Source organism: Pseudoliparis swirei, chromosome 3 (genome assembly GCF_029220125.1).
Source record: "Pseudoliparis swirei isolate HS2019 ecotype Mariana Trench chromosome 3, NWPU_hadal_v1, whole genome shotgun sequence".
In the NCBI taxonomy this organism is placed as follows: Eukaryota; Metazoa; Chordata; class Actinopteri; order Perciformes; family Liparidae; genus Pseudoliparis; species Pseudoliparis swirei.
Window position 1 is genome coordinate 8,443,814 of NC_079390.1, and position 18,489 is coordinate 8,462,302.

Consider the following 18,489-nt stretch of genomic DNA (forward strand, 5'->3'; position numbering starts at 1 on the left):
TCTGTGTGGTAGCATCTGCCGCTGGCTTGACACCTGGTGCACCATGCTCATACCTGTCTGAGTGAGTTCAGTCCATTTAACTGGTGCCCTCCAGTCACTCTTGAGGTGGTCAGGAACTGGCTGAGGCAGAGGCTGCAGCCCATCTCATGTGATGGGCGCACCTGGCAGCCACGGTGGACAGAGATCACCATGTCATGACAGGGTCAGAGACAGTTGCCGAGTTGGTCAGGAACGGTGTGTGCTGTCTTCCTCGTGTTTTGTCTGTCCCCTTCTGTCCCTGCCCTCACCACCCTGTGACCAGTTCTACAGCACTCTGATGATTCTGCAGTAGTCTGCTGATTCAGTCACCAGTGATGAGGATAAGGTCGGGGAGTCATGTGTGTGGAAGGGGGGTATGGAGTAGGGCAGAGCAGTGGGTGGCCTGCGGCTGAGCGCGATGGTGAACCACCTGCTGGTGGTGGATGGGGCCCCTGCAAGAGGAGGGGGTGGTGGTGGGGAGGGAAAGCGACAGCTCCACACCTGGTGGTGTCCTGGGAGGAGCGTGGGACAACATGAAGGACTGTGAGTACTCTGCGTCTCCATCGACCAAGAACTGAAAGGATAAAGAACACTCTGTCTCAAAGCTGGATCCTTCAAGATGTCTTTTCTGAGAAAGCAGTTCCTGATGGTCGTGGTGCAGCAATTGCCTTTGTCTGTTGGGTGTCCGTAGGGGCTGTGGCACCAGCGCTGCCATTGTCTGCTGGGGGCTGGCTCCAGTGCCGCATTGGTCTTAACAACAACTGGGGAAGGCTGGCTCCATCGCCCGCTCAAGGCTGACTCACCTGGAACGGGTGGAACACCTCTCCGGGGGAACCTCGAACCTCCCACTGTCCACACAACCCCCACCCACTCCCTCACGCCTCCACAGAGGGACATTTCTCTACTTTCTCCTCCTTTCCTCTTCACTCCCGAGATACTATCTATGCACCGCTCTGCTTTGAGCTGGACGCTTATTGCTGATGGAGCGATGCGCTCTGAAACAAGGTCACCACGTTACTTGAGCAAACTATTAATTATTCATTTGCACCAACAACACAAAATAGCCAAAGTTAATGTCATGAGTTTTACAAGTATTTCTTCTTTAACACACACACAAGCTAATGTAAACATGCTGGCACTAGAGGGAAAGACAGGGGATAAGTAAAGGGTTCACCCTCTTGGGACTATGAGGGTCCGTACAAATCCATCTAATCGTCAGACCAACCGAGAGGGTCAGACACTTACATTCATATCCAAAATGAGTCTGAAAGCTTTTCTTGTAAATCAGATGAAATGTTCCTTTCCACAGACCTCCTGTGGTCCGCCCTCCACACCAAGGACCTGTCCAGCTTCTTGGTGTCATGTGTGTGTTTGTGTTTGTGTTTGTGTGTGTGTGTGTGTGTGTGTGTGTGTGTGTGTGTGTGTGTGTGTGTGTGTGTGTGTGTGTGTGTGTGTGTGTGTGTGTGTGTGTGTGTGTGTGTGTGTGTGTGTGTGTGTGTGTGTGAGAGAGAGAGACAGAGACACAGTGAGTTCATGGTCATATTAATCAATAAGACAGGTACACAAATACTGACTGTTCAAAGTCATGGCAATATCACATTTCTCAAACTGCTATTACATATTTGCAGTTGAGATTTAAGAATTTAAGTAATTTAAGGAAAAATAGTGTAAAATGTACAAGTATGTTTCTGTGCTTGGGAAAACAGTTATGTATTCACTGTCTCTGCCAATACATCACATTTTTCCGTTAAATGGGACGGATTAAACTTTTTCAGAGATCAAACATCTCTGTGAGAATACGGTAGTTATTTACGACCAGGGAATTCACAGCAGAAAAAGAATAAAGATTAATACAAGGTAAATTGTTCTCACAAATGGTCATTATTACCTTCGCATTGAAAATGCCGGAAGGTTATGTTTTGATCGCCGTGTATTTATTTATTTATTTGTATGCGTGTTATTATAAAACTCAAAAAGTATTGAACCGAATCGCATGAAATTTGGTGGGATGATTGTTTATTATCCGGGGACCAGTTGATTAGATTTTGGGATCGATCGGGTCAAAGGTCTAGGTCAAAGGTCATGAACAGGTCAAAATCTTTCGCAGAACTCAAAAAGTATTGAACCGAATCGCATGAAATTTGATGGGATGATTGTTTATTATCCGGGGACCAGTTGATTAGATTTTGGGATCGATCGGGTCAAAGGTCAAGGTCAAAGGTCATGAACAGGTCAAATCTTCTTGAATCACATGGAATTTGGTGGGATGATTGGTTATTATCCGGGGACCATTTGATTAGATTTTGGGATCAATCGGGTCAAAGGTCAAGGTCATGGAAAGGTCAAAATCTTTTTTTTACCATAGCACGATACATTTTTGTCCAATTGGCATGCAACTAATGCCAAAATGTTCATAATTCAATGCCCAATCTTGTGAAATGCGAAGGTATGCGCTCTACCGAGTGCCCGTTCTAGTTTTTAATGCTGTTGAGCATTTAAAACTCAAAAATTTACGATGACAATTTTTAATAATTGACTTAATGTTCAAAATCAAATGATCCCGACCCTGATAGAAATGCGTGTTCTCAGTAACCTAGTGGATGTGACCTAAATACCGGTGCTGACGAACTTTCAGGTTTCATTGAACTTTCCCTTTAAGCCGGCGGGTCAACGCGGACAAACCACTCAGCTGACTGAGGGAAGGGCCAGCAGATAAAAAATTAACAGACATAAGATTTAAAGGCTGAATGTCTATTCAATACTGTAAGTATATGGCAGTACTTTGAACTGTGCTTCTAATTACTGGTTGGCAAAAGAGAATTCACATTTGATAAGATACTGACGCGAAGATCCTCGTAAACAAAGAGTAGCTCGACTTTGCAAAATGGAAAAAGTGTTGACTTTTAATGTAATCTTCACATAGTAGATTCGTGCAAATATTTTGTAAAGACTGAACATAATTATGAAGTGTCAAAACTTCTAGATCTGGACTGTTTGCTTAATGTATAGAAACAACCAATTAATTCTAAGGGTGTGTCAGGGCTGTCTGATCTTCTATACAGCACTGTACTCTGTCAACACGCTCCATCAGGGTTACATTGATATGCTACAGTTAAAAAAATGCACTGACAAAAGAGAAAGACTTTCAATGCATCTTTTGTCCCGCAGCAGACTCGTTAATGCTTAACCAGTGCTAAAATAGACACTTTCTGCCTCCGATAAATCACCCACCTCGCTCCACTTTCATTGTTTGTTTTGCTCTCTTTTCAGTATTTCACATTAATGTTTGCTCGTCGAACCTGAAATGACCTCCCTTAAACCACAAAGCTACCAATTCCTCAAAAAGGGAATACGAGATGATGTGAGTAAACACAAAAAGCAGATGAATGATACCCAGAGAGTCATAAACCTTCAGTACAATGACAATATCACTTCACAGATCACATCATTATACTTTCCTCTGATCATCCTGATCATATAGTCACAATATAATCTTGCAATTATGGAGGCACTGCTTCTTAAAACACTACTACTGATAAAACAATGGAGTGTCATGTTTACTGCCTCCTGAAGAAGCTTCAAAGGCACATCAAAGCAATCAGGGCCAGATGATTCCAGACATTTGGCCCGTGGATTTAAAACCGTGATATCTATTTTACAAGAGATTCTCTATAACTCCACTGCCAATCAAAAGAGGAAAAGAAGAAGGAGAAAAAAAGCAGCTCATTGTATACTTACATTTCTATGGTAACGTGCCAGACACGTGAAACGTGATTTTTGGGCGGGAATAGCAGACTTATCATGTAGCTACAGCCAATAAATCAATGTTCAAATTAGTCCAGGTTTGAGTGCTTGAGGGTAAAAAAAAAATCTGTTCAGTTCTCACGCTCCCATAATGTATATCAGGTACAGAAGTTGGGAATAGAGGTCCTCACAGAGGTATTATCTATTAGTTCTGCTAATTATTTCATTATTAATCAAAGATTACTTTCAAGATGATAGAAATCATCGAGGTTATAGCACTTTTTCTTGGTTTTTCAGGATGGATATTGATTTTCATATCACTACAAGATCAGTATTGGAAAGAATCCACCACGGAGGGCAGCGTCATTACGACCTCCACAATCTACGAGAACCTCTGGATGTCTTGTGCAAGTGATTCAACAGGGATCTATAACTGTCGGGACTTTCCATCCCTTTTTGCTCTCCCAGGTAAGTTTGTGATTGTTACAGTACAAGATCTTAGAAAAGTCACTTTTTTTTGTATCTGCTGTAAAAAAAATTCAAATGTGCCCATTTCTGGTAATTCTATTAATATGCTTTGGAACATTACCATATATTCTTACAGATTGTTCTCTTATGATCCTGCTTTATTTCCCAGCTGACACATTTTATAATCTCTGTCAGACTGCGAGAAATTGGTATCTGATTATGGCTTCTTTTTTTCTCTCTTAGAAACTGAATATGAGCTTTCGATACATAATTCGACAAATAAATGAAATAATAAACATATGTAATGAATGCTCGTACTGTACTCAGCAGGAGCAGCTGTGCACTGCAACACAATAGCTCGATAGAGCTGAGGTTGAAGTTGTATGTGAGGAATTTACATCCACTTTATGAACATTTACACATTGTACTGGATTGCATTATATTTTGAGGTGATCACTGTCAATAAAACCAAATAACCTGAGAAACCTTACAAGCAGTACTGTAGCATCATAAGAGTATCCTTACATTGCACCATTGTATTTAATGTAATGCATATGTTAGACAGCCAGCGAGCACCAGTGAGAGGGATCAACAGATAGATAGATAGATATAGAGATATTGTTATTTGTGCATTATGCACATAATGTGCCTCATGGGTTTGTTAGACACCAAAAAAACTGTTGCAGTGGACACACTTTTTTTTAAGTCTCATTCAATTACAATCCCTGTTACAAAACAATTCCCTTCCTGAAGCTCAACTCAAGTTTTTCATAATCATCGAGCCAAAGAAATCAACATAAGTGTAAGCTGACAGTAAATACAGTGTGCAGTGGGAACTGCATGTACAAGCAGTCAAGCAAGTTGTTCTTAGTTCTTGTGAAACATATTTCTTGTTGAGACAGTTTACTTCTTGTGATATTTGGACATTCATTACAGAAAGTCAACTTTGACATAGCGCAGTTCTTGTGTTTAGGTTGTAAAAAATGTGTAATAGTCAGGTCAAAGGGTTTCTTTATGTGTGGCCAAAAGGCCTCAGTGGTACTTCATCACCCTGATGATGATGGTCTGATAACGAGCGGCACTACACGAGTAAAACAAAGGAAAACTAGAATGGGCACTCGGTAGAGTGCATACCTTCGCATATCACAAGATTGGGCATTGAATTATGAACATTTTGGCATTAGTTGCATGCCAATTGGATAAAAATTGACCGTGCTGTGGTAAAAAGAAGATGTTGACCTTTTCATGACCTTGACCTTGACCTTTGACCCGATAGATCCCAAAGTCTAATCAAATGGTCCCCGGATAATAACCAATCATCCCACCAAATTTCATGCGATTCAAGAAGATGTTGACCTTTTTCATAACCTTGACCTTGACCTTTGAGCCGATCAATCCCAAAATCTAATCAGATGGTCCCCGGATAATAACCAATCATCCCACCATATTTCATGCGATTCGGTTTACAACTTTTTTTGTTACGCGAATAACACGCATACAAATAAATAAATAAATAAATACACGGCGATCAAAACATAACCTTCCGCATTTTCAATGCGAAGGTAACAAGACTTTTGGGCTCAGTCGTCAGACATGAAACCGGTTCATCTGCTGGTCCACAGACCTGGTCGTCTGCAGCTCGGTACCCTCACCCCTAAATGCCACGCACATACCCATCATGCACAGGGTGAAGTGAGCAGCCAAAAAGTGACTCAGATCCCATCAATAACAGTTTGATATTATTGACACAGTGTTCAAAGCAAAACGTCAAAAGATGACAAATAGCTTTAGGTCTATAGTCGCTAACAGGCAGGCGTGAAGGTCGGTCCCTGTTGGCCCTTAAGATGAGTAAACATTCGGAGTCTTTGAAAAGGTTCAATAGAGTCGAGAATAAAAGATGCCATCATAAATTGGCTATTTGGAATGAATCATTAATTTGTGGTTTTTTTGTCTCTTCCTCGCTGTGGGGTTGCTGGCAATTAGTCTGGCAAACTGAGAATTTGGCTCCAACAAATCCACACGTATGCGCCGGACGATAGCTTGGAATCAACGTCTGAATTAAGTGTTTCTCTCTCTGGATAACTGCACGGTTGGACAGACGAAACAAGGGAGCATGAATGAGATAGTGGAAGCTTTGGCCTTCCTTCTGGGGTTTCTGGCCTGGCTGATGGTCGGGATCGCCATTCCTAATCGCTACTGGAAGGTCTCGACAGTGGACGGTAACGTTATCACCACATCAACCATCTATGAAAACCTCTGGATGTCCTGTGCAACTGACTCTACAGGAGTTCACAACTGCCGGGATTTTCCATCTTTGCTCGCACTTAATGGTAGGTAGCCAACAAATAGAAGTATAGTTGTATTCGTGCTGATTACTTCTCATCCGGCTTAAGGAATCAGGACTTTGGAGACTGCAACGTAGAAAACGAGAATAACGTTATTCCTCAAGCAGTATAGTATAAACGTTATGTAGGAGGAACAAACATTGTAATTCATCTCCAATTTCTAAAAGGGTGAGAATTTTATGTACAATAAAACAGTTTGACTAAAAATGATTCTCGTTGAATTCAGACGAATCTTATACCACTGGATCAAACTAAAGATTAAAGAAATGTCTGTTCTCATTTGTCATTGTTAATCTGATTTAGACAGGATCTTCGTGTACCTTTAAAAGCATATCAGGAGCAATCTACTGTACTATAATCTGTATTAAAGGCGGGGAATATGAGATATGATAAGCACAACCACAGCGAACCCAGACAAACTCAAGAACCATAAAATAATATACAGACCTTCTTTCAGACTACTCATTCCTATTTGTTGTAGACTGTTAACTACTTTGGTCAAAACTACTGTGAAGGTATCAAGTGAAGTGAAACACGCCCTCGTCTGGAGCCCTGAGGTATAACATGCCCTCGTCCCATCACAGCATGAACACGCTTTCCAGTTCACAGACATTTATATTGATGTTTTGTCAAGAGGGGATTTAAAAGGTTGTCGTATTAGTGGGGAATCAAACCTGTGTCTAATCTAATCTAATCGTTGTTGAGCCAACTGAAGCTATAGAGGTATCGTCAACTATGACTACCGTGCATCTGTTGGGAAATGCTAGATGTTTGGATCGGTTCAAGAACGTATCTTGTATTAAATGTTCAATTCTATCTGGCTCTTTAATGTTGTCTTCGTGGCCCCTGCTGCTCTCTCGGGGTCAGAGGGCAACTAGTGGGCCCTGCTGTGCTCTAGGGGCCTCTAGGAGGCCCCCACCTGCATCAACAGGAGTCATGTCCTGCTGTAACTATGGATGTCATCTCTGCGGCTAAAGCAAGCAACACAATAAGAATATGTGATGCTTGCTTTTAATAATGCAACTATGCATTTGATTTGTTTATGTGGTTCATCTATATTAATGTGTAACATGATCTTACAAGTAGGCATGGAGCCATATCAACATTTTATTTCACAATTATTATTTCACAAAATAACTATGATTCACAATAGTATCCCATTCATCAAAGAATATGACTATTTTTTTTAATTCAATTAAATTCTGTTTGCCTCAGAGGGCTTTAAAATCTGTAAACACACGACATCCCTGACCTTTGACCTCACATCGGATCAGGAAAAACTCCCAAGAAATAGAAAAAATCCTTTCACTCTTAAATAAGCAACACATCTGTTCTTTCCTACATAGTCATTATTGATTATTTCTTTTTAATAAAGCCATATTTTTCACTTAACTACGATAATACAGAGCGAGACAGCTTTTTCAACTATATTCCAGATTATTCTGACTATCCCAATAATGGAAATACGTTTAACCTATTATGAGCTATAGAATCCTGTTTTGTCCCACCCTTAACTCTAAGAGCATTTATCCTCATACTTCTTTCATGCTTTGCACACAGGGTACATCCAGGCCTCCCGGGCGCTCATGATCGCGGCCATCGTGTTCGGGACGTTTGGTCTCGTGGCGACTCTTGTTGGAATGAAGTGCTCAAAAATAGGCGGAGAAAACTACATCCTGAAGGGAAGGATCGCTGCGATTGGAGGAGTGTTCTTTGTACTGCAGGGTAAAGACTTGGAGATGGATGTCACGGCCTCACAATCACACAACACACAACACAACAGCTAGAAAGCTAAATCATGCCTGGCACAAACAGTTCTCCTTAGTCGCACAAACATGCTGTTGCATAAGGTATTTTGCATTGTGATGATGTCTCAGGATGTACCTTTTACATCCTGAGACATCATCACAATGCAAAATACCTTATGCAACAGCATGTTTGTGAGACTAAGGAGAACCGTGCGTGTTGCGGTGAGAGAGACCTTTGTGTCCACAAACAGAATACTCGTTGCTATTATTAGGGCCTATAAGACCCCTTGTTCCAGCGTGTTACTGTGTGAGTGTGTTGTTTGCATCCCACTTTGTGTGTTGCAGGGATGTCCACCATGATTGCTATATCTTGGTATGCTGCCAACATCACACAGGAGTTCTTTGACCAGTTCTACCCGGGGACAAAGTGAGTCAATACTCTGTATTCGGAGGTCACCGGGTCGAAACAGAACTAGAGCTGAATGGCACAGAGCGGCATTGCTGTTATGGATTTATTATTAATACACGGGAACATATATGTTCATTGCATTGTGTCACAGGTATGAGATCGGGGAGGGTTTGTATATCGGCTGGTCGTCAGCCACACTCGCCCTTTGTGGAGGTGCGTGTCTGATGTGCGCCTGCAAGGTCGACACACCCGAGGGGAAAACGTGAGTCGTTGTTGCTGTCACGTTTGATCTTTGGATATAGTGTTTGGAATATGCTGCACAATCTCTGAACTGAGAGGCGTCTTTTGTGTTCCAGTCCTTATCCATACCAACCATCCTCCAGAGGACATGTGCAGTCGCCTGTGGCAAAGTCCCAGTTGGTCCCCGGCAACTATGGTCGAAACGCATATGTCTGAGAGGAGACGAAGGGAACGTCATCTCGAAGTCAATTCACAAGATGAAATGCACGATGAGAAGGATTTACAATGGTAACCATGACAGAGCCTCATGATCACTTTCTATAGGAGCAGCAACCTTGATTTGATTTATTCTGGCTTTATCCAATCTAAAGCTTTTAATGATATATAGATATATTATATATATATATATATATATATATAAATATATATATATGCAATTGACCTTACTAGTTTGCTGTCGCTTTACAAAGACAAACTGCAACATAATGAAAACTGTGACCGGCTAAACATTTGTTACAGTGTTGATCACATATAATATGATAGACTAACATGAATGTGGTGGTGGTGATACCACTATAAGTATAACAGCCTTAAATAAGTGCATATAACACCAAATCGCACGTGTCCTGTCCTCTGTGTTAATGATTGCTACAGGTTGACCTTATCATACAGAAAGCTGTTCAATGAAAGTGTGGATCCTCTGACCATAGAGGGTGTGCTACTTCAACATTATTTTAATTGAAGATTAGATTTTTTTAAACTTCTCTATCACTCCCACTAGGACTTGGAATGGGCAATCAGAAATATATTATCCTCAGATTCCCTTCACCTTTTTTCAAATTGAGTTAAAGTTTCTGAAGTTTGTATCTAAAGTGTTGTAATCCTTTGTAATATCTGTGTATCTTGTATATTAAACTGGCCATCAGGTGTAATGGTCAAGAAAGATGAGAGCCGCTCTACTTCCACAAAACCCATCACTTCTTGGGGCTGTGCTACAAATTCAAATTAATTGTCTCTGCAAAATATAAAAAGCTCAAAATCTCTTCCCATTTAGAAATGAAAAGACAATACCAGAAATTTCTGAAATCTGCTGAATCAATAATCTAGCTGGTCTTTAAGTAAATAAAGCTCTTAGTAGAATGATCTAATAATCTATCAAAATATATCAGTAAGAGAGAGTAAATCTGACGGTGCAAGTCATGGAGGAAATGTATTACTTTAACGTTGAACTGGAACCAGTTATATTTACACCAGGGCTTTCCCACACTGATTGTAGTTGACGCTCATCTTTGAACCAGAATAATTGAGTAAAGGGTTCAAACTCATATAAACATTGCTAAGTTGTGTGCATTATAATCTATTTTAGCACACATGTGTATTTCACATATAATGTCACAGTTTCTCTTTTGGCTTATTGTACATGTGTGCCTTTGAATTTCAATACGTTTTTTACAAAAAATAAACATACTTTCCAGCGATTGATTGGTAATGAGGGAGTTTAAATTATCAACAGAAAGAACATCAGCCATGAATAGGGTTTTAGTTACAGAACTAGTTTCATCCTCTACTCTGACTCTTTAACCAGAAGCCACAAATACTGCAGTTTAGATTTCAGTCTAGAAATGAAAAAAACCACTTGGTGCATTTAGCCGGCATCGGGTGACTGGCCAATCAGAGCTCATATTCAGTTGGCTCAATACGCCACCTAGTGGAATAATATGGTATCACATCTGGGATTGGTTTAATCAGGTCAAATCTCATTGTGTTGCTGGTAAATTTGCAAAAATCTGATATGGTCAGATATTGCAAAGGTTAAAATCCTCAAGGGATTAACTAGGCTTAATTTCCTAATAAAGACAATAATATATTTCTTTATAGATTAACAAATGTTCATGTACAAGATGAAATGAATGCCCACGCTGCAGTGACAAAGCTGAACTAGATGCATCCATGTCTGCAAAATGAATGATGCTCAAAAGGTATTTAAAATAAAATTTCTAAATAATACACAAGTCCTTGTGAATAATATGAAACAAGATTGTGTCAAACTAGGAGAAACACAAGCTAGTGAGGAATTGGGTACACTGAAGCATATGTTAGCGCTGTCTTCAGGTTGAATGTTAAACAACCATATTTATGCATAGTAGACACGTTTCCTTTTGGAAAATGTCTAATCTTCAGGAGCTTCATTTGCTAAATTGTCCAGATCTCGTCCATCAAAACGTAGAAGGTGCCAGCCTTCGCTGGCGGTGAGGTCCTGAGCTCCTTTAGCAGCGTAGAAGTCTCGAGACAGGGTATTCCAGTCCAACACAGTAAACTGCAGCCGCACACACTGCTTCTTCTTCCCCACCTGAGGAGACAAAGACATGCACTGCTACTTCTTCGCCACACATCGCTCCTAGAAAACGGTGATGGAGTGGTCAACGAAGACATGCTTACCTCAGCAACTTTGCTCAGTAAGCCCTTGCCAATGCCCTTTCCTGCAAAGGAAAATTAGTAAAGGAAACATTTTTACTTGGGGACAAAACATTTACAGAAAAAGATGCAACAGAAACGTAAAGAAATGTTATGATTAGCACAACCAAGCAACCACTCAATCCATATTTAATTTACCTCTGAATTCTGCCATCACATACAGGTCCTCCAGAAACACTGACCGCCCCACCCATGTACTGTAGATGTAAAAGTAAAGGGCGTATCCGACCACTGTGAATCCTACACGGACAAAAACTACAAGCAATCAAAAAGACAAACAGGCAGAATACCACAACACAACTACCTACACATATAACAGCAATATGGAATTGTGTGTCTTGCATAAAAAAATGGTGAATTGATGAAGAGTCTGTGGATGCTCAGTTATTGTGCAACGCCCCTTTCATCCCTTTAGTTTTAAGCTTCGAAAAGGAATCGACAAACAACATCTGACACTGTTGATGTATGACGTGTCAGAGGTCCCACTCCCCGTCAGAGAGATGTGTTTTTAGTTTCCGGCGGGAGATGTAGAGACTTTCTGCTGTCCTGATGTCAATAAATAAAAACACGTAACCTTCTTTAGATTTATGCTCCTCCGGCACTTCAGCAACGAGGCATTCAAAGAAAGGATTTTGGCAGAAACCGTCCCGCTCCAGTTCTAAAGGAAAGCAAGAGAGATCATTTACCAAAACGGCAGCATCTCATCTTCACATTATGAGTAACAGCATCTCATCTTCACATTATAGGTAAACAATTGCAAGAAACATTGGAAGATGAATTCATTACTTTCTTCCCCCCAACTGTTACCTGCTCTTATTTGATTTAAACTAAGATCCATGGCAGGAAAATCACAGGTGTAAATGTTCAAAACATCACTTCTGCATATTCAAGGACACTTTTCTTAGCATTCGCATTAAGTAAAGAATTACCTTCATGAGTTATCTTCACTTGGTCCGTCATTTTTACAAAATCTGCCAACTCCTGAGGGAAAGGGCGGTGTTATTTAGTTGTGTGAATAGATGAGCGCATGAAAATATCACTCACAACATACCGTCACAGCAATGTGTATCATGTGGTATTCGTGAAGCGACGCACGTGTTTTAGGTTGAAGAAGTTACAACGAGCCTCACCATTATCATTCTCGATATTTCTTTGCAGTCTTCCTTTGCTGCGGGCCGGACTTTGAAATGCATATTTGTAGAAACCAGCACAGTCCGCACTTGACTCAGGGAGACCGTCTTTATGCTCAGGCAGAAGTCAGACACCCGAAACCCGGTTTACCGCGTTGTTGACAATGACGTCACAGGAAAATAGTACCGGTGTTGCAATTATGTCTTCAAAATAAAAGACATAATTTCATGAATAGGGTTTAACATAAATAGTTTCATCCTCTCCTCTGACTCTTTAACCATAAACCACAAATACTGCAGCTTAGATTTCAGTCCAGAAAAGAGAAAAGCATAACGTTTGGTGCATTTAGCCGGCAGTGCCTGATTGGCCACTCAGAGCTCATTTTCAGTTTGTTCAATGCGCCACCTACTGGAATAATATGGTATTACACCTGGGATTGGTTTAATCAAGTCAAATAGCATTGTGTTGTAGGTACATTTTCCAAAATCTTCACAAAACATGGTCAGATATTGCAAAGATTAAAATACTTACGGGCTTAACTGTGTTTAATTTCCTATTAGAGAAAATCTTATGTTTCTTCATGTTACATTACATTACAGTAATTTAGCTGCCGTTTTTATCCAAAGCGACATACAATAAGTGCATTCAACCATAAATACAAACTCAAAACAACAAGAATCAAGAAATTAACATTTCTTTAAGAAAGGCAAACTACAAGAATACTATTAGTGCCACTGAAGTGCTAAACTTTTTATTAAAAGGTAGTCAGAAAAGATGTGTTTTAAAAAAACTTTCCAGCGGAAAATGTAGAGTTCCTGCCGTCCTGATGTCAGTTGGGAGCTCGTTCCACCACTGAGGAGCCAGGACAGCAAACAGTCTTGATTGTGTTGAGTGATTAGCTCGAAGTGAAGGAGTCAAAAGTCGATTGGTAGATGCGGCGAAGTGAACGTGCTGGGGTGTAAGGCTTGACCATATCCTGGATGTAGACGGAACCCGATCTGTTCGTAGCACGGTGCGAAATAACCAATGTTTTAAAGCGAAGCGGGCAGCCACCTGTAACCAGTGAAGAGATGTTCATGTACAACAGTGGTCACCAACCTTTTTGAGGCCAAGATCACTGACCTCCACCTTCATGACCGGCAAGATCTACCTATTGAGGCGTTGAGAGAAAACGACGGTCCAGACTGGACTTACAACTTTTTATTTGGCCTAATTGTCATTTTGGTCCAGCGTTCAAATTGATGTGACCAGGAACACAGAATTTAAGTGTCATATAACAAGTAAGATATTTGTTAACCGCACAATATATGAACAAGAAAAAACACATTTGCAATGAGCAGCTGGATGAACGACCAATATAAATGTTGTATTTATTTACATTTCGTTGCCTCTGTACCTGTACTCTAGCAATGACAATACATTGAATCCAATCCAATTACAACACAACACTGACAACATGATCAGTCAGTGCAACTCATGTAAGTTCAGCTCTCATCACAATGCCATCAAGCCATGTGACTCCAGTCAGTGTTATGGCTGTGACTGAACTCTGCATCTATGCATCTATGCTTTTTCAAATAATAGAATAAATACAATTGCAATCACTTTCAAGTAAACCAGATTGCTCCATCAGACAAGGAAAAAAAAGCTCAATGTTGAGCTTTTGTTTTGAAGGATAACAGCAGAAAAGCCCAACTCACGGAGGTAAGACCTGGCAAGTCGCCAAGAATCTCGGCTGTCGCGCATACGCAGGCGTAACCTGTTAATGCCGTAACGTAAACATGTACACGAAGGTACAGGCATTTCAACATTTATCTATTGATGACGTAGTTTTATGTCGGTGTACTTTGAGCTTGTGTAATATGTGAAGTTATCAATAATGGTGTTTCTCTATTTCCCCCTGCGCCTCACCTGTAGTGGTACGTTGCTCTTTCAGGAGCACAGCTGAGAACACCGCTGTCAGAGAACCCGTTTTCAGGCGTTCATGAATCAGGCGGAGATGTTTTCTGACGTCAATCTTCCAGTCAGAATGAAAATGTTTCAGAAGACACTTCAGAAAATGTTAGAAAACAAGGAACAATGTGTTTCTGAATTTATTTTCATTTTATTTTGGAGATCGACAGGGAACGTCTCCGAGATCGACCGGTCGATCGCGATCGACGGGTTGGCGACCACTGATGTACAATATGACTGCCCACGCTGCAGGGACAAAGCTGAACCTGATGCATCCATGTCTGCAAAATAAATGATGCTCAAAAGGTATTTTCATGAGAAAAAAAAAAGTATTTAAAATCAAATTTCAAAATACACAAATCCTTGAGAATAATATGAAACAAGATTGTGTCAAATTAGGAGAAAGACAAGCTAGTGAGGAATTGGGTTCACTGAAGCATATGTTAGCGCTGTCTTCAGGTTGAATGTTAAACAACCATATTTATGCATAGTAGACACGTTTCCTTTTGGAAAATGTCTAATCTTCAGCAGCTTCATTTGCTAAATTGTCCAGCTCTCGTCCATCAAAACGTAGAAGGTGCGAGCCTTCGCTGGCGGTGAGGTCCTGAGCTCCTTTAGCAGCGTAGAAGTCTCGAGACGGGGTATTCCAGTCCAACACAGTCAACTGCAGCCGCACACACTGCTTCTTCTTCCCCACCTGAGGAGACAAAGACATGCACTGCTACTTCTTCGCCACACATCGCTCCTAGAAAACGGTGATGGAGTGGTCAACGAAGACATGCTTACCTCAGCAACTTTGCTCAGTAAGCCCTTGCCAATGCCCTTTCCTGCAAAGGAAAATTAGTAAAGGAAACATTTTTACTTGGGGACAAAACATTTACAGAAAAAGATGCAACAGAAACGTAAAGAAATGTTATGATTAGCACAACCAAGCAACCACTCAATCCATATTTAATTTACCTCTGAATTCTGCCATCACATACAGGTCCTCCAGAAACACTGACCGCCCCACCCATGTACTGTAGATGTAAAAGTAAAGGGCGTATCCGACCACTGTGAATCCTACACGGACAAAAACTACAAGCAATCAAAAAGACAAACAGGCAGAATACCACAACACAACTACCTACACATATAACAGCAATATGGAATTGTGTGTCTTGCATAAAAAAATGGTGAATTGATGAAGAGTCTGTGGATGCTCAGTTATTGTGCAACGCCCCTTTCATCCCTTTAGTTTTAAGCTTCGAAAAGGAATCGACAAACAACATCTGACACTGTTGATGTATGACGTGTCAGAGGTCCCACTCCCCGTCAGAGAGATGTGTTTTTAGTTTCCGGTGGGAGATGTAGAGACTTTCTGCTGTCCTGATGTCAATAAATAAAAACACGTAACCTTCTTTAGATTTATGCTCCTCCGGCACTTCAGCAACGAGGCATTCAAAGAAAGGATTTTGGCAGAAACCGTCCCGCTCCAGTTCTAAAGGAAAGCAAGAGAGATCATTTACCAAAACGACAGCATCTCATCTTCACATTAAGAGTAACAGCATCTCATCTTCACATTATGAGTAAAAGCATCTCATCTTCACATTATAGGTAAACAATTGCAAGAAACATTGGAAGATGAATTCATTACTTTCTTCCCCCCAACTGTTACCTGCTCTTATTTGATTTAAACTAAGATCCATGGCAGGAAAATCACAGGTGTAAATGTTCAAAACATCACTTCTGCATATTCAAGGACACTTTTCTTAGCATTCGCATTAAGTAAAGAATTACCTTCATGAGTTATCTTCACTTGGTCCGTCATTTTTTCAAAATCTGCCAACTCCTGAGGGAAAGGGCGGTGTTATTTAGTTATGTGTGAATAGATGAGCGCATGAAAATATCACTCACAACATACCGTCACAGCAATGTGTATCATGTGGTATTCGTGAAGCGACGCACGTGTTTTAGGTTGAAGAAGTTACAACGAGCCTCACCATTATCATTCTCGATATTTCTTTGCAGTCTTCCTTTGCTGCGGGCCGGACTTTGAAATGCATATTTGTAGAAACCAGCACAGTCCGCACTTGACTCAGGGAGACCGTCTTTATGCTCAGGCAGAAGTCAGACACCCGAAACCCGGTTTACCGCGTTGTTGACAATGACGTCACAGGAAAATAGTACCGGTGTTGCAATTATGTCTTCAAAATAAAGACATAATTTCATGAATAGGGTTTAACATAAATAGTTTCATCCTCTCCTCTGACTCTTTAACCATAAACCACAAATACTGCAGCTTAGATTTCAGTCCAGAAAAGAGAAAAGCATAACGTTTGGTGCATTTAGCCGGCATTGCCTGATTGGCCACTCAGAGCTCATTTTCAGTTTGTTCAATGCGCCACCTACTGGAATAATATGGTATTACACCTGGGATTGGTTTAATCAAGTCAAATAGCATTGTGTTGTAGGTACATTTTCCAAAATCTTCACAAAACATGGTCAGATATTGCAAAGATTAAAATACTTACGGGCTTAACTGTGTTTAATTTCCTATTAGAGAAAATCTTATGTTTCTTCATGTTACATTACATTACAGTAATTTAGCTGCCGTTTTTATCCAAAGCGACATAGCCTACAATAAGTGCATTCAACCATAAATACAAACTCAAAACAACAAGAATCAAGAAATTAACATTTCTTTAAGAAAGGCAAACTACAAGAATACTATTAGTGCCACTGAAGTGCTAAACTTTTTATTAAAAGGTAGTCAGAAAAGATGTGTTTTTTAAAAACTTTCCAGCGGAAAATGTAGAGTTCCTGCCGTCCTGATGTCAGTTGGGAGCTCGTTCCACCACTGAGGAGCCAGGACAGCAAACAGTCTTGATTGTGTTGAGTGATTAGCTCGAAGTGAAGGAGTCAAAAGTCGATTGGTAGATGCCGAGCGAAGTGAACGTGCTGGGGTGTAAGGCTTGACCATATCCTGGATGTAGACGGAACCCGATCTGTTCGTAGCACGGTGCGAAATAACCAATGTTTTAAAGCGAAGCGGGCAGCCACCTGTAACCAGTGAAGAGATGTTCATGTACAACAGTGGTCACCAACCTTTTTGAGGCCAAGATCACTGACCTCCGCCTTCATGACCGGCAAGATCTACCTATTGAGGCGTTGAGAGAAAACGACGGTCCAGACTGGACTTACAACTTTTTATTTGGCCTAATTGTCATTTTGGTCCAGCGTTCAAATTGATGTGACCAGGAACACAGAATTTAAGTGTAAGATATTTGTTAACCGCACAATATATGAACAAGAAAAAACACATTTGCAATGAGCAGCTGGATGAACGACCAATATAAATGTTGTATTTATTTACATTTCGTTACCTCTGTACCTGTACTCTAGCAATGACAATACATTGAATCCAATCCAATTACAACAACACTGACAACATGATCAGTCAGTGCAACTCATGTACGTTCAGCTCTCATCATAATGCCATCAAGTCATGTGACTCCAGTCAGTGTTATGGCTGTGACTGAACTCTGCATCTATGCTTTTTCAAATAATAGAATAAATACAATTGCAATCACTTTCAAGTAAACCAGATTGCTCCATCAGACAAGGAAAAAAAAGCTCAATGTTGAGCTTTTGTTTTGAAGGACAACAGCAGAAAAGCCCAACTCACGGAGGTAAGACCTGGCAAGTCGCCAAGAATCTCGGCTGTCGCGCATGCGCAGGCGTAACCTGTTAATGCCGTAACGTAAACATGTACACGAAGGTACAGGCATTTCAACATTTATCTATTGATGACGTAGTTTTATGTCGGTGTACTTTGAGCTTGTGTAATATGTGAAGTTATCAATAATGGTGTTTCTCTATTTCCCCCTGCGCCTCACCTGTAGTGGTACGTTGCTCTTTCAGGAGCACAGCTGAGAACACCGCTGTCAGAGAACCCGTTTTCAGGCGTTCATGAATC

At 40.8% G+C, this 18,489-nt stretch overlaps 3 protein-coding genes across 5 annotated transcripts; 1 reads left to right on the top strand and 2 right to left on the bottom strand.

Moving 5' to 3' along the window:
- The first annotated feature begins 6,343 nt into the window (after nt 1-6,343).
- On the top strand, nt 6,344-10,350 carry LOC130191881 (claudin-15-like). The gene is made up of 5 exons (XM_056411606.1): nt 6,344-6,560; nt 8,136-8,300; nt 8,669-8,750; nt 8,884-8,994; nt 9,089-10,350. The coding sequence occupies exons 1-5, from the start codon at nt 6,344-6,346 to the stop codon at nt 9,186-9,188; spliced, it is 675 nt and encodes a 224-aa protein (XP_056267581.1). The 3' UTR covers nt 9,189-10,350.
- Nucleotides 10,351-10,823: 473 nt separating this feature from the next.
- LOC130191883 (thialysine N-epsilon-acetyltransferase-like) lies at nt 10,824-12,713 on the bottom strand. Of its 2 annotated transcripts, none has more exons than XM_056411609.1 (6): nt 12,578-12,713; nt 12,377-12,428; nt 12,022-12,105; nt 11,586-11,687; nt 11,412-11,452; nt 10,824-11,322 (listed from the first exon to the last, which is right to left on the bottom strand). In XM_056411609.1, the coding sequence occupies exons 1-6, from the start codon at nt 12,638-12,640 to the stop codon at nt 11,143-11,145; spliced, it is 522 nt and encodes a 173-aa protein (XP_056267584.1). In that variant the 5' UTR covers nt 12,641-12,713; the 3' UTR covers nt 10,824-11,142. The 2 variants fall into 2 exon arrangements, with proteins under 2 accessions (XP_056267584.1, XP_056267585.1); XM_056411610.1 differs by lacking the exon at nt 12,578-12,713 and adding an exon at nt 12,499-12,575.
- A 1,942-nt stretch (nt 12,714-14,655) lies between these two features.
- LOC130191882 (thialysine N-epsilon-acetyltransferase-like) lies at nt 14,656-16,649 on the bottom strand. Of its 2 annotated transcripts, none has more exons than XM_056411607.1 (6): nt 16,514-16,649; nt 16,311-16,362; nt 15,928-16,011; nt 15,492-15,593; nt 15,318-15,358; nt 14,656-15,228 (listed from the first exon to the last, which is right to left on the bottom strand). In XM_056411607.1, exons 1-6 carry the CDS (start codon nt 16,574-16,576, stop codon nt 15,049-15,051), a joined length of 522 nt encoding a protein of 173 aa, XP_056267582.1. In that variant the 5' UTR covers nt 16,577-16,649; the 3' UTR covers nt 14,656-15,048. The 2 variants fall into 2 exon arrangements, with proteins under 2 accessions (XP_056267582.1, XP_056267583.1); XM_056411608.1 differs by lacking the exon at nt 16,514-16,649 and adding an exon at nt 16,435-16,511.
- Between the last annotated feature and the right edge of the window lie 1,840 nt (nt 16,650-18,489).